Genomic DNA, 14408 nt, shown 5'->3' with positions numbered 1-14408 from the left:
ACGAAGGAAACGAAGGAAACGAAGGAAACGAAGGAAACGAAGGAAACGAAGGAAACGAAGGAAACGAAGGAAACGAAGGAAACGAAGGAAACGAAGGAAACGAAGGAAACGAAGGAAACGAAGGAAACGAAGGAAACGAAGGAAACGAAGGAAACGAAGGAAACGAAGGAAACGAAGGAAACGAAGGAAACGAAGGAAACGAAGGAAACGAAGGAAACGAAGGAAACGAAGGAAACAAAAGGACACGAAGGAAACGAAGGAAACGAAGGAATGAAAGGGAAGGAACGAGAAGAAATAATTAAGAATTTTAATGAGAAACTAATAAAAACTGACTAAGAAATGACCATGAAATGACCAATAAGTGTCTAAATAATTGCTAAGAAATGAATCGAATGAAAGAATGAAAGCAAAAATGGCAGAAACAATATAAACTAATAAAAAGGAAAAACAGTCATAAATGTAGTAACAGACAAATCAAGGAAATCGTAGTAAAACAAAGTAAATGAGAAAAACAAAGAAATCATCGGAAAAAAGAAGATATGGGAAAAAAGCAATAAAGACTTAACGCTAGAAGCAACACTAAGAAGAAAAGAAAATTAATTGATATAAAAATAAGGGATGAAACGAGAAGGTTTAAGAGAAAGAAAAAGAAATGTAGTAAATTGGAAATGGAAGAAAATTAGGAATGGTTGAAAATTTGAAATATATGAAAGGAATGAAAATTATAGGGGAGGAAGAGAACGCAATGGAAATGAAAGTGAAAAAGCAGAAAAAAATTTTTGAATCTTGAGTACACGATCTTGTGACATCCTTTATATCTAAATCTATAACCAACGAAAAATGCTGATGATTTAGATGTAGCACTTTTTGATGATTTTCTACTTTCCTAATATTCAATGTAAAGAAAAGATAATTTTTTCATTATTACAATATTTTTGTGTAGACTACAGACAAAAATGAAAGTGTTTGATGTACCACTTCTAATAATTCGAGATTTTAGCTAGACTTCTGTTATTAACTTGTGAGAAATGTGTAATGAAAAAACTTTTCTTTTCTTTGTGTCACTCGACACGCTTAGTTCAACTCGGAACAGCTCAAATCTTGATTTTAGTTTAGAAGTATATTATTATATGTGTGCGCTGTGAAAAGCTTTATGAGAGGAAAATTGTAAAGAAGCTTTTGTAACCATCGCAAATTTCATATTTCGTTTAATACAGAAAATTGGATTTTTATGAATTGTTCTGAAAATCGTGTGCATTTTGTAGAGAACTGTTCATCTGTATAGAATACGAACAAATTTTCATATAATAAGCGGATTTGGATCAGAGAACGTATATTATAGCATCAAACGTGTGAGAATCTTTTAGAGAGAACGTGCTAAATTTATTAAAAATTTTTGAAAGAAGAAAATATAATTTATGTATATAAAAATGAATCCCTTTTTCAAACTTTCTTATTGTAACATTATGACGTTTGTCAATTTAAAAAGCAAATTAGATTCCCTTATTTTGCACAGCCTTTTTAATATACGGTGTAACTTGTGACAAAATTAGCAAAGAATTACCCCCAAGAACAGGCTTAAGAAGAAAAATTGTACAAATCTGACCATTTTCATTTGTTTTTCATGGCTCTCTTCAATAAGGTAACATTTTGGCAGGATAAGCACAAAATAAATAAGTGTTGACACAAATTGAACTACTCCCTATGGAGACCGCCCAACAGAGCTCAGGATTAAGGGTTTGGAACAGCCTGTTTTGACAGGAAATACCCATACGTTTTATTAAAACTGTTTGACCACATGCTTTAAGATTAGTTTCTCAAGAATTAAAGCGTAATTACTTCAGAATAACAGATTTATGAAGTTGTTTTCGTCCTCAAACGCCTTTCAAAGATCTTTCAAAAATTTTTCAAATATACATATGCACAAATATGAAGTCAACTTGTAAAGGTCAATACAACGATGTCTTCTTACCTCAAGAGCTTGTTAAACTAATTAAGTTTTGCCTATATTTGAGTGAGTTTTAAATTGGTTTGAAAATCCAAAAAATACATTAAAACAATTGTTGGGCAATCCCAAGGATAAAATACCAAATTTGGAAAACAGTGGTATATATGGAATTGTGACCGAAATATTAATAATGTGAAATTGTTAAAAAATGCAGCCAATAATGTACAATGATTTGCCAATTGAAATCAAATCTATAACATCTTGTTCCGCATTTCGCAATAATTTGAAGGAATATTTGCTGGAAAGTGCCTTCTATTCTATAAACAACTTTTAGTCAAATAATGTCTCAATATTATCCATAATCTATCCATGATGGTTTTAAGCGAATCATTATTTGATAATCTGAATTAATTAAATTAAGATATTTAGTGTCAATGCAACATACGGAATTGTTTCTGTAACAAGAAGCCAAATAAACGATAATTAACTGAAAGTATGCTAATCCAATTACTAAAAGTTGGATTACACTCGGATCGCTGTTTCGAATTAAGTCAAAGAAAACACGGTTGCCTTTCACGCGTTGTATAAGGGCTGTGTATATTTTACTGGAAAGGGTATAACGATGTTATTACTGTTTAGATTTGGATATATAGCTTTTTGACTTTGTAGGCGTATATGGTATCGTTTTAATTAAGCTATTCTTGAAATTTAAAACGATAATAACCTCATATATAATTAAACCGAATCTTGGTGTATTAAATGATAATAATAATGAGATTTTGAACATATGTTTTCGTCGAGGCGAACAAAGTGAATTTTTATATGAATTTCGATCGTTCCACTTGACTCCCATGCAACTTTTCTTGTTATAATTATATATTATAATTGAAAACGATTAATATCAAAACAAGAGCAGGAAAGTATGCAAATTTCTCATTACAAAAATTATTGGAATGAAAAAAAAATTGTGTAACAAAACATACAATAAATAATTTTTTGAAAATAACAATATTATATAATAAAAGTGACAAGCTACTTTTGCTTCAGGTGATATAAGCTTGAGATGCCTTTTTGATGACACTTTTATTATATATTCCCTCACAAGTTTTACGATATGTTCAAATTGTTCTTGATTGACACAAAAATTGAAACATCCTTCCTTCTTTCTCTTCATAAATAATCGGGGCCTTGTGTGTCGAATTCATATTCATTTTATGTCGATTAGTGTTGTGAACGAGACGCCGTCGTTCGCGTATGAGATGTATTGACCGCTGACGCTGTGCCTGGCGTTCAGACATCGATCGAAACGTGTACGCTTAAGTCGGACGCCGCATATAGCATTTAATAGGAGACCGAAGCCTAAGTGCAAGTCGCCGTTGCGCAACTTATTTTCGCATGTTTTTTGGTGTCGGAATGCATTAAAAACATGGAAATCGACGTTTGTGGAAACAATTCGGTGGTAAGTACCTGAGGAGGTCTTAAATAGGTCATAGCGTTCCAAGATTGGCGTGAAACTGATAAGAATGATCCGCATGATCATCAACCTCGATCCAAAATCCCATCAGACAATATTCGCCGCGTAGAACGACTCATTTTTTAAAACTATAGGATGAATGTTCGGAAAATTTCGACTGAACTCGGCATTAGTATTGTTAATGTAGTGTCTATCATCCACGAACACTTTCAATATTGCAAAATAACGGCACGAACTATAGAGCTTTGAGCATAAATTCATGCCGTTGGCAATTTGCTGACGCTGACGAAATACAAGGCGGGGGGAAACGGTTTGTTAACGCAAATATTCACTGCAGAAGTATTATGGGTACACTATTATCCTCCTGAGAGCAAGGTATCGTTTGAAGCGTGGAGGAAGAAGGAGGAAGGGACACTAATCAAACCGAAGAAAACCAGATTTTGATTACTGTATCCTGGGTCCGACGGAGATTGCTATACGTTGACTTCCTGTATACACAATGCTCCATAAATGCTGCATACTACTCTAGCCTTCTCAAAATACGCGTGGAACCTACCAATCGCTCGAAGCAGAGAAACTTCTGGATAGCGCGCGCCCACATGCTAAATCCAATATTGGAACTAGGGCGGAAGATATTAGAACATACTCTTACAGTCCGGACTTATCACCCTGAGACTACCACATGTTTGGATCACTGAAAGAAGCCTTCGGAGGACAAACAGTCAACACCGACGAGGAGGTGGAGAAAAGTACATGGCTGTCCGAGTTGCTTCATGCAGGCCTTTTAGGCCAATAGCATGGAAATGAATCCCTTTCACTCTTTCCTATTTTTTACTTTCGTTTTCCAGATTTGAATTCCTCTCTCTCTCTTAGGTCTTCCATTACCTCTGCGTACAATTTTTTCCTTGGTCTTCCTATTTTCTTATTCCTCCTTGTTCTCCATCATATTTATCTGATGATTATCTGTATGTTAGCTACTCTGTTCTTTTGGATCATTATTTTGCTTAGTTATGCATCTCTACAGTTCCCTTATTTCATCATCGTTCTTCTCAGCCATAATGTACTTCCCCTCGTCATCCTCGCTTCCAGATTTCCTCCCTTCGTCACCGTCGTCCTTGATAACTCCACCAAGATATACATAACTTTGAACTTGTTCTGAGCTCTTTAACTTTTCTTCGTTCAGTTGCAATGACAAACTTCTCATTTCTCTTTTCCTTTGTGGTGTTGTCATTATCATGAACTCCGACTTATCTTCGCCGACTCATAGATTTACTGTCTCTGCCGTTCCTATGAAGTCTCTGCAGATTTCTTTGAAAAAACTGTAATTTTTTTCGATAATAAATAAATGTGTCAAAGCGTTTGTCTCTTTGTTGTCATATTTGAACCTCCCTCGTATAATTTTAAAATAACCAACTTTTGATTTCTGATTTGTATTAACCATTAATACATTTAAATCAATTTATACATCATTCTACTTTAAAAATAATAAAAATATTTGGAACTGATATTTTTGGATCATTTGCGATTTGATCAAATATTTCCAGAACATTAATTTTCTGTGGAACTATACATCACTTCCTAATATAGTTTTATTGCAAGTCAACATACATACACGTCCAATATTACGGACTATTCAAAATATATTTATTACATTCCTGACTGGCATCGCTGTAGTCATAAACCGAACATTATTTTCACATCATCTATGTGAATCTCACCCAAATTCTTGCGTCAAAAAACCATTCGACACGAATATGTGCCTGCGAAGACGACAGTACAGACACAAAAAAATCTGTGAGAAATTATCAATATAATTATTTCCTCACGTGGCACTGATTCGGTTAGAACATAATCGATAAAAGGGACGAAGTATGTTTATGTTCCCTTTATTGGAGGCAATTGCGTAATTTCTTTAGTTTTCACATTCTTGAAAATCGATTATATTAACTTATATAATTGACACAATTGTAGTAAACTTCTCTAATAGAACAAACGAAAACATAAAGGGATCTTAATAGAGATGCTCTAGTTGGTGGTGTAGTCACTCCCTAAAAACACCGACCTTTCAGGACTCCTAAATAAATGTAAGAAAAAGTTTTACGGTGATTTCGTCGTAAAGGGCTTCGACGCTTTTTTAGAAAAAGCTAATTACGTATATAAAAAAGGGACGATTCTTTATTGATATCACATATGGCCTTTATGTTTTATCTACACAGACATTTCACGACGGAGACATCGTTTTCTAAATGTACGAATGATGTTCTTTGTTATAGAATGTAGGAAAATTGCGTGAGATACAAAAAAATTTCTCCTGTTATTGAATTTATCGTGAATCTACAGTATGAAACAAAAACAATTACCGCTTTTTATTTTATCGTTATAGACAAATGTGGTACAAAAAGGGCTCAGTTCACGTCTGGTACCCTGTTTAAACCAAACTCCCTTATAGACAGGTACATTTTACTCGTCTATTTACGTTTTATAATTCAATATTCAGTTGTAGCAAATTAACGGTGTATAATGCCCTCCAATTTATAATGAATCGATGGCCTTTTAACGAATAATTTGTCGCATAAGATACAGTATTTATAAAAATAATAAATTTATGGTAGATCGAACAAAATTGTCGACGAGGTTTTTATAATCTGCTATTGATATTAAAAGAACTATAACAAAAACTAAAGCTTTTTTGAAGATGTATATACAGTATTGTAAAGCATAAGAAAGTGAATATCGATAGCCACTTATCTGAATTTTCACTAAATTTTACGAGGGTGATATAAAAATTATTTTCAACCGAACAAAGAAGCAAGACATTCTTTTTCCATAATCAATTGTAGAATTTTAGTAAAAACCTCTCAATTTTCAAGACAACCTTCATCCCAAAAAATCTCAAATACAATATAAATGAGCAAACTCTAAACCAAATTAATGTAAAAAATCATACAAAATGAAATTGTCAACATTTATTTTTATAAAAAGAATATACTAGATATTAGATTTGCTTCACAAAAATCACGTTCATCAGATCATGATCTTTTCACACACTATCTTCTATGTTTATGTTTTTGAGACAACACTGGCGCAATAATGTAGCTGATTAATTTCATTTTTAGTTTGTTAGACTCAAACTAAAGTTACAATTTCGAATACAACGTTACTTTATAAATAATTTGTTGAATAAAGTTTAATTTGAATAAGATAATCGAAATTGTGTTAACCGGCTTAAGTTGTTCACTCCACATAAACCCACCATAACTCATCGTATTACACCCGTAAAACTAGAAGGTATATTAAGCTGTGCCAAGAACAAAAGAAGAGATTATTATAAGTGTCCTTATCCTAAAATTTGTGATATCTCGATAAATTAGTCATCCCCAAGTTTCCCCTAATCAATATTCGGCAGCCAACAGATATTCAATTATAGTACGAGAGGTCCTTACCCCCGTCTCCGGCATGTGGTTTTATCAAACTCGACAAGTTTACCTACAACGGCACCTTGATATAGTCATCGGAAGTTATTCGTAAACTCCTTACCTAACGAAATTGATAAGCCACTCCCTTTCGACCCCCAAAGGTAAATTATTAAAACTCAACGTCACAATTCAGAGAATGTTTTTGCTCAACAATAACGTTTTAATATAATAAAAAAATTATTGATCAGGAAAAATATGTTATTAGACAAATCACAATGTCGTAACGGTTTTCCATTAAACGCACATTTCATATGCATTTTATTCAAGTCTTCTAGAATCTGATAAACATAATAGTCGAGGATCCAGGTTCCTTTTTTACTGATTACTTTCAAGCTAGTTTCTGTACGACGCACTACTTTCTTCTCGTGCAAGAAATCTCGATTTAAGTACTTAACAAGTTAACAAGGGAGATAGAGATAAAATATGTCGATTTGACAGTTCTCAAAAACGTATTACTAATCATGAATCTTCCATTTAATCCAGACTTCTTGTTTCTATCAAGTGAACAATTTAATGTTCAGGTTTTATTTCCGTTCTCTCCTAATTACATATCTTTTTTAATAAAATATATTTTTCCTTATACTTTCATAGTTGCATACTCTAGATCTCACGAATGCTCAAGTTCCTTGAAGGCGTCTATTGAAGTATTGATTTCCTATTTTTAACACATTCACCACTTTCAAACATCATCTACTTCTACTTGTCAAATTTTTCGATTGTCACAAAACAAAATTCGTACCCATCAAAAGAGATAAACAAAATGAAAACCGAACACGATAAGGATTTCTGATCCAAATGAAGATGAAGCCCAATGCGGTTTCATCGTATTAACAAACCCATCAATATTTGAATACCAATTTTTCTGTTAAAATAGTATATTACGTAACAAGAGTTGTAAGTAACCCATTACGCACGAAGTGAAAAATTTTACGCACGAAGCGAGTTCATCAATGTCATGATTACGTAATGGGCTTACAACTCGTGTAACGTACTATACTTTTTCTACGCCCGTTCATTTTCTTCCATTAAATAAAAAACATCGCAATTATTTAAACTTCATTATAATTTTCTTTGTCCTGCTGGTGATTTGTAATATGTTATATGATTTATAGTAGTTAGTAACAATTGAATAAATATTGTAAATCGATTGTCACTTATTATTTAATGGGAATTAAATAACAATATACAGCAGATATGCGTAGTGGCAATTGAGAATTTAATGATATACATGAAGAGATAGATCGATCGAAAAGCTGGTACATTAAAATGAATCAATTCCATCAATAACCATATGCAAACACCGCTAAGTACCTAGATGTGAACTTAAATAAGCTAAGGAAAGAACACAAGAAGAAAGGGAAAAACTGAATCTCAAATTTGAAAAACTGTGCTGGCTATTAGGTAGATCACAACCTGGGACTGTTCCAGCTCAAGCAAGATTCCAAAAAAAGGTATTGAGGGGTATTACCAACAACCAGCAACTTACATGGAAACTTAGAAACAAGATATTTTGCACGGAAGCATGAGAACGGCTTCACCAGGAGAACAACGAAGCAAACCAGCTAAGACACAAAAGATTTGAGCTTGTTTGATAGCTAAAACAGAAGAAAACCTCAATAGTTCAAACTCGGTAAAACAATTTTATTTTCAAGAGTTTAATAAGAAAATATTGCTCAATAATAATCTCTAGTTTAGTTTTAATTAAATTTAAAGAAAAAAATTCCATTTTAGAAAATCTTTCTATTTTACTTGAATATTCTTTTACATTTGTCGAACTGTCAGATAAATTTTTGTTGAAAGTGTAAAGAAGTACATACGTGAGTTCCGCTTAGCGTCATTTAGAAAGTCCTTTTGAAAATCTATATAACTTACTGTCACGTACTCACACGTCGGATTTATGAGGCACTTCTAGAAGCCATTTAATATCGAAACGGTGAGCTAAAAGGGGTTATTACATCACTGTTACATTTAATAATCCACAAACTTACAAAAAGGTTAGTATAAAATCATTTTGTTTATCTTTGTGTGGAAAAATATGTAGATAAATTTTCGAACGATGGCTTAAAGTGCGTCTCCAAATAGTCGGAATGACTTTAGTAAAAAATAAGAAATTCTCGATTCAAATGCTCATTTTTTAGAGTCCAGCCTTGCTGCGTTATACACTCATAGTAAAATCATGAGAATTTCTGCGTTTGGGTTTTCGGATACGATATTTTCAACTAAAAAAATATTTTCAAAGATCGCGAATTCCGGTTCTACTGGAAATCGACTGTAACTTTTTTATTTCAAATGGAACACCCTGTATATGGATACATTATTTTTTTACCCTTATAAATTATTTTTTTACGAGGATACCCTTAAGGATATGAAAATGGTTTTTGTTCGGTAACTTTTAGGTGAAAGATATATTGATATTTTAAGAAAAGCAACAACATTAATTTCGGCATTATTATTGTCAATAACTGGTTTAATTCGATTAACTTTTGCTTCAAATGAACCGTATTGCTTCAAATGAACCGTATAGCTTCAAATTGTTGAGGATTCTCTTAATTAGTAAGAACTTTGTCACATTCACCATGTATTAAAAGCAAATTTACATAAGCAGATTTACGATATGCTTGATACCCTTAGTGATCAATGTCGTTCGTATGCGAGCGTAAAAAATAGGACTGCAACCTTCAAAAGAGGTAAATTTTCCATTGAAGATGATGACCGATCGGGAAGGCCAGTTTCTGTGTCAGTCCCCGAAAATATCATGACGATTCTATCAGACCGTCGAATTGGGCTAAAACGGATATCTGAAGCACTGAATATTTCAGACGAACGCGTTCTTCATATAGTTCACGTCAATTTGGACATGAGAAAAATTGCTGCAAAATGGATCCCGAATGTTGACCAAAACCGTGAAAGGGTAAAAGCATCGCGTTCGATCTGTGCTCGATTTGTAAACGATGTAGACTTCTTAAACCGAATTGTTACTATGGATGAGACTTGAGTACATTTCTACTATCCAGAAACAAAGCAACAATCGATGAAATAGCGACACTCTGGTTCTCCAAGGCCTAAGAAGTATCGTGTCCAAAAATCTGCTGGAAAATTTCTTGCCTCAGTTTTTTGGGACTGCCTTGGAGTAATCATGATTGACTTTTTGGATGAGCGTAAAACTATAACTGTAGATTACTATTCGACATTACTGTGTACTCTACGGGAAAAAATTAAAGAGAAAAGACGCGGAAAGCTGTCCAAAGGTGTTTTGTTTTGCAGGACAAAGCCCCTGCGCACAAATCTCATGCTGCCATGCAAAAAAATCGTGATTTAGGGTTTGAATTACTAGAACAGCCCCCTTATTCACCAGATTTGGCTCCGTCCGACTATCTTCTCTCTCCTCAACTGAAAAAAAGTTTAAAAGGTCGTAAATTTCCTTCCAACGAGGAGGTAATAAAAGCAGTGGCTTGCAGAGAAAGAAGAAACAATTTTTTTTGAAAGATCTAGAGATGTTGAGATTAAGAGGAGAATATGTTGAGTAATAAAATATTTTGACATTGTAATGTTGTTTGGTTCTATAGTAGGCTAAGAATTTTTCAATATATCCTCGTATATATCACTAATATGAAATACTCGTTTCAAAATGCAACAATTATTTAGATATTATAAAACTTCTATATTAAATTCTCAACACCAATCCAATTGGGGAAATTATTTTCATTTTCACAAAGAAAACTTGAATGTGAACGCTTGTAGAAAATTCCGCAAACATTCTTGGGAATAGCTGCAGCAGCAGGAGTAGAAAACTCTGCATGGAGAAATGTTTCATGCCCGAAGGGCGGCATAAAAGTCGATAGAAAACAGATACGTCTGGAACATAGTGCTTTTAGTACTGTTGTGTGACTTACATCCGAAGATATATTTTTTCAGGAATAGCGACGGTAGAGGCATTTATAGTGTTTAGGATAAAATCAGTTGTATGTTTCCAAGAAAACGAATTAAGTCAGTTTACACAACTCAAAAGGGAAATAAAATGGAAATTAGTATTCCAGGAGAGTCGCTAATGAAACGTTTATAGAAAAAAAAAACAAATCTTTGCTTCCAGAATTGCATACGAAATTTTAATAATTAACTTCTGAGTTATTGAATTTTGAGCAGTTTATATTTATAACTACATACCAAAACGAATAGCAGTAAGATAAGAATTATATACATAAAGTGCTTGTGAGTTATGAAACAAATTCAATATTTTTTAGATTGAATTCATGGAATAGGTCCTGATTTTAAGTGGGACTTCTAATACCTCCTCAGAATTGTCTTTTCATAATTTAATCATCAGTGTTGAGTATGTCCTTGAGTATGAACATACTTTGTTTAATAGATCGTAGATTGAGGTACTATGAATCCTGCGAAATGCCGCAAAACTCATACGCCAATCGGGATCATCATCATCAAAAAAAAAATCAGTTTAAGAAACTATAAATTAGGGCACTGGAAAATGGAAAAAGTTACACTACAGAAATATGTAACGCTGAAGACATATTTTCAGAAGACAAAGAAGTACTGTACCTAAATCTCGATTTGTACAACCAAACACTAAAAAAATATAGTATGAACATAAACATAGATAAAACCAAGACAATAATCATAAGTACAAAAAGAAAAGCACACAACGTTAAAATAGACAAATAGAACAAATAGAAAGAGCAAAAAATGAGAAATTAGAGAAGGACTTAACATAAAGAGCAGCAAACGCAGAAAAACTATTTATCGCCATAAAAATATCTTTCTAGGGAACAATGAAATACCCAAGGAAATAGGAGTAGAAATTTACAAAAGAGAATCATACCTATACCAAGTTATGGTTCCGAGGCACAACCGAAGAACACAGAAAAAATTGGAAAATTGAGGTCGAAACTTAATTGGACCATAGCAAGCAAGTATTAATCAAAAAACCTGCAGAAAAAAAGTCGAGTAAGATGAAACATGTGAAAACATTGATTGAGGAAAAGATTTCAAGATAAATACCAGAAGCCAGAACAATAAGAGCGAGAAACAGAGGAAGACCGAGGAAACCTGAATAGACGAAAACAACAAAACTACTAAGAACAAAGAAACTAAAGAAAAATAAAAGATCGAAAAAAATGGAAAGAATTTTCGTAGAAAGACTCGATAAAAAAGAAACTCAACCTTACGTCTGGTACCCTTTCCATAATTCCTAGAATTAATCTTTGTTGTTCTTCCATTTTTTATTATTACCATAGTTTCTAGAGCACTGATATTATACAGAGTTTGTTTTATTTAGAGTATTTTATCATCCTTTAAGTTGAAACTGAGCTTTTCTGCCCACATTAGGCTAGTTTTTCTCTGATTCTCTTTTGAACCACAAGGATTGTTATATGTATGTATTTTTGGTTTAGAAAGCACTGTCCGTTTCTGATTGTCACTGACATTCCTGGTGTAAACATTATTGAACAGAACCTCGACTATAACATGTTGTCATTTTACTGTGATGATCATTTCACAGCACTGCAAAAAAAATTACACCATTGAATGTCGAACAAGCTGAAATATTTTCGGAAAAAGTCTTGCGTCGAGTGGAGCATTGAAATTCATTTATACGATTGTTTCAAGACAACAAAAGTAGTTGGTGCAAAAAGTTCATCGAAACTAATGGTTGCCTGTTTCTTACACATTACGAAATTATGTGGCAACAATGAGGTTAGATATACATGAGATGATAAACTTCGAATAGTGTATATTTGTTTTCCAAACTTCAAACTTTGGAGAATCACCTCTGTCACAGCCTTACAGGCTCTCTATACTGCTACTTCACCAATTGAATATGGAGACAACAAAAAGGTTGAGATGATGGACACAATTTGGCACCTGATGATACCAGAAGAAGTCATGTTTGCGTTTAACAATCTATCTCACTAAGAGTGGAAGTAGTTTGAAAATTGGTTCAAAGAATAATTTGAAACGCTATTTTCAATCAAAAATTCTTGTGCTTTGTAATTCAGATAACTTGCTGTGTTTTTATATCTAGATCTTTATTATTAAATTCATACCTGTCTTTATTCTCACTACACTGTCCAATTTCATTGTCTTCATTCCTCCATGGTCTAAAAAATGTTATATTTCTATTTATTTAAAGAAATTTGTGAATAAAATTAATCTCACCTAGTCACGCCAATGCTTATCGAAGAGTTTCTGACAGGTATATTTCGAATTGTGTACAGACAGTTTCAGCCATTAGAAATGCATTTATGTTTACGATTCAATGTTTTCATTGGTAAACAGTAAAGAAGATGAGTCCACGTGGACTGACGGTTTGTTAGATGTTTACAGAATTACCGGTAGTAAACATTATTTTTCATTTCTTGATTTGGAATGAGTGCCGCGCGTATTTATAAAATATTGATTGTTCCTCGCATAACTGTCTTAGACAAATTAATATTGAGAGAACTATACCCAATAATAATAATTCAAATAAAGTAAAGAACAGTTAGTAGAAGATGGATCACTCAAATAAAATTTAACTACATATAGTTTCACCTTTTCTCAACCACAACGTTTACCTGAATAATTAGTATCCACCGCAAATATTCCCTTTTTAAGTCGAAGATTGAGAGTTGGTTTAAAAATTAAGCTACCGTTAAGCTAAATGACTAGAAAAAACCTTTTTTCGTAATAAACTACCCTCCAACGTCGATTCTTTCTAGAGAGAATGTTGAGGGTTCTATTTACCGTTCTGATATATACTAGGGTTTTTTATCTCTCCGTAGGCAAGACACGCTTCTGTAATAGTGGCATACCGATACCGACGAACGGCTTAACAAAATGGTGTTTCAGAAAAACGCTCACATCACACGAACCAACCATTGGTGTGCTTCACTAAAATTCATCTCTGTTGATATTGTCGTTAATACAGATGCAAAGGAACGTTTCTTATACAAGTTAGACGATTATTTTATTAAATAGATGCGAGAAAAATATATTAAACACAACTAAATGTGAGTTCTAAATATCACATGATTAGTACTAAATGGTTAAGAGGTAGGCTTTCATAAATCAATCAAATGCATTTGTAACTATATGGCATTAAATTAAATTTATATATGATACAAGTCCGTGAGGTGATATTTTTGCGCAAAATTACTTCACGCGCGAGTATTATGCAATATTTTATCTACGACCGCATTAAATAATACTTTTCTTTAATTATATATTACATATCGTCGGCTTAATTATTTCACCTCGCAATTAAATATAATTATGACGCTTTATGTTTCCACTGGGGCGTAAGAACTGTTTTGAATTTTCTCGATTTATCAAATAAAAATAGTTTTTTATTACAGGTGTGGCACTCTTCAAAATTGTGGAAGTTTATAAAGAAATTCAAGACAGGCAAATGAATATTGTAAGTATTCCTTTTTTATCCAGTTTTATAGGGTTCTGAAACTAAATAAATAAGCATAAATACATTGTCGATTAAGTCCGTCCCTTCCAGAATGTGCCCCAT

General features: G+C 33.0%; 1 protein-coding gene across 3 annotated transcripts in view; it reads left to right on the top strand.

The window, feature by feature from the left end:
- Nucleotides 1–14408, top strand: part of LOC130898481 (uncharacterized) — a 191955-nt gene that overhangs the window by 151051 nt on the left and 26496 nt on the right. For all 3 annotated transcript variants that reach the window (XM_057807820.1, XM_057807819.1, XM_057807821.1), the window contains exon 5: nucleotides 14245–14306. In XM_057807820.1, coding sequence (XP_057663803.1) covers nucleotides 14245–14306 — 62 coding nt within the window. The remainder of the gene's footprint in view (nucleotides 1–14244; nucleotides 14307–14408) is intronic.

Source organism: Diorhabda carinulata, chromosome 10 (genome assembly GCF_026250575.1).
Source record: "Diorhabda carinulata isolate Delta chromosome 10, icDioCari1.1, whole genome shotgun sequence".
Taxonomy (NCBI): Eukaryota; Metazoa; Arthropoda; class Insecta; order Coleoptera; family Chrysomelidae; genus Diorhabda; species Diorhabda carinulata.
This window is presented reverse-complemented; position numbering and strand designations above follow the sequence as displayed.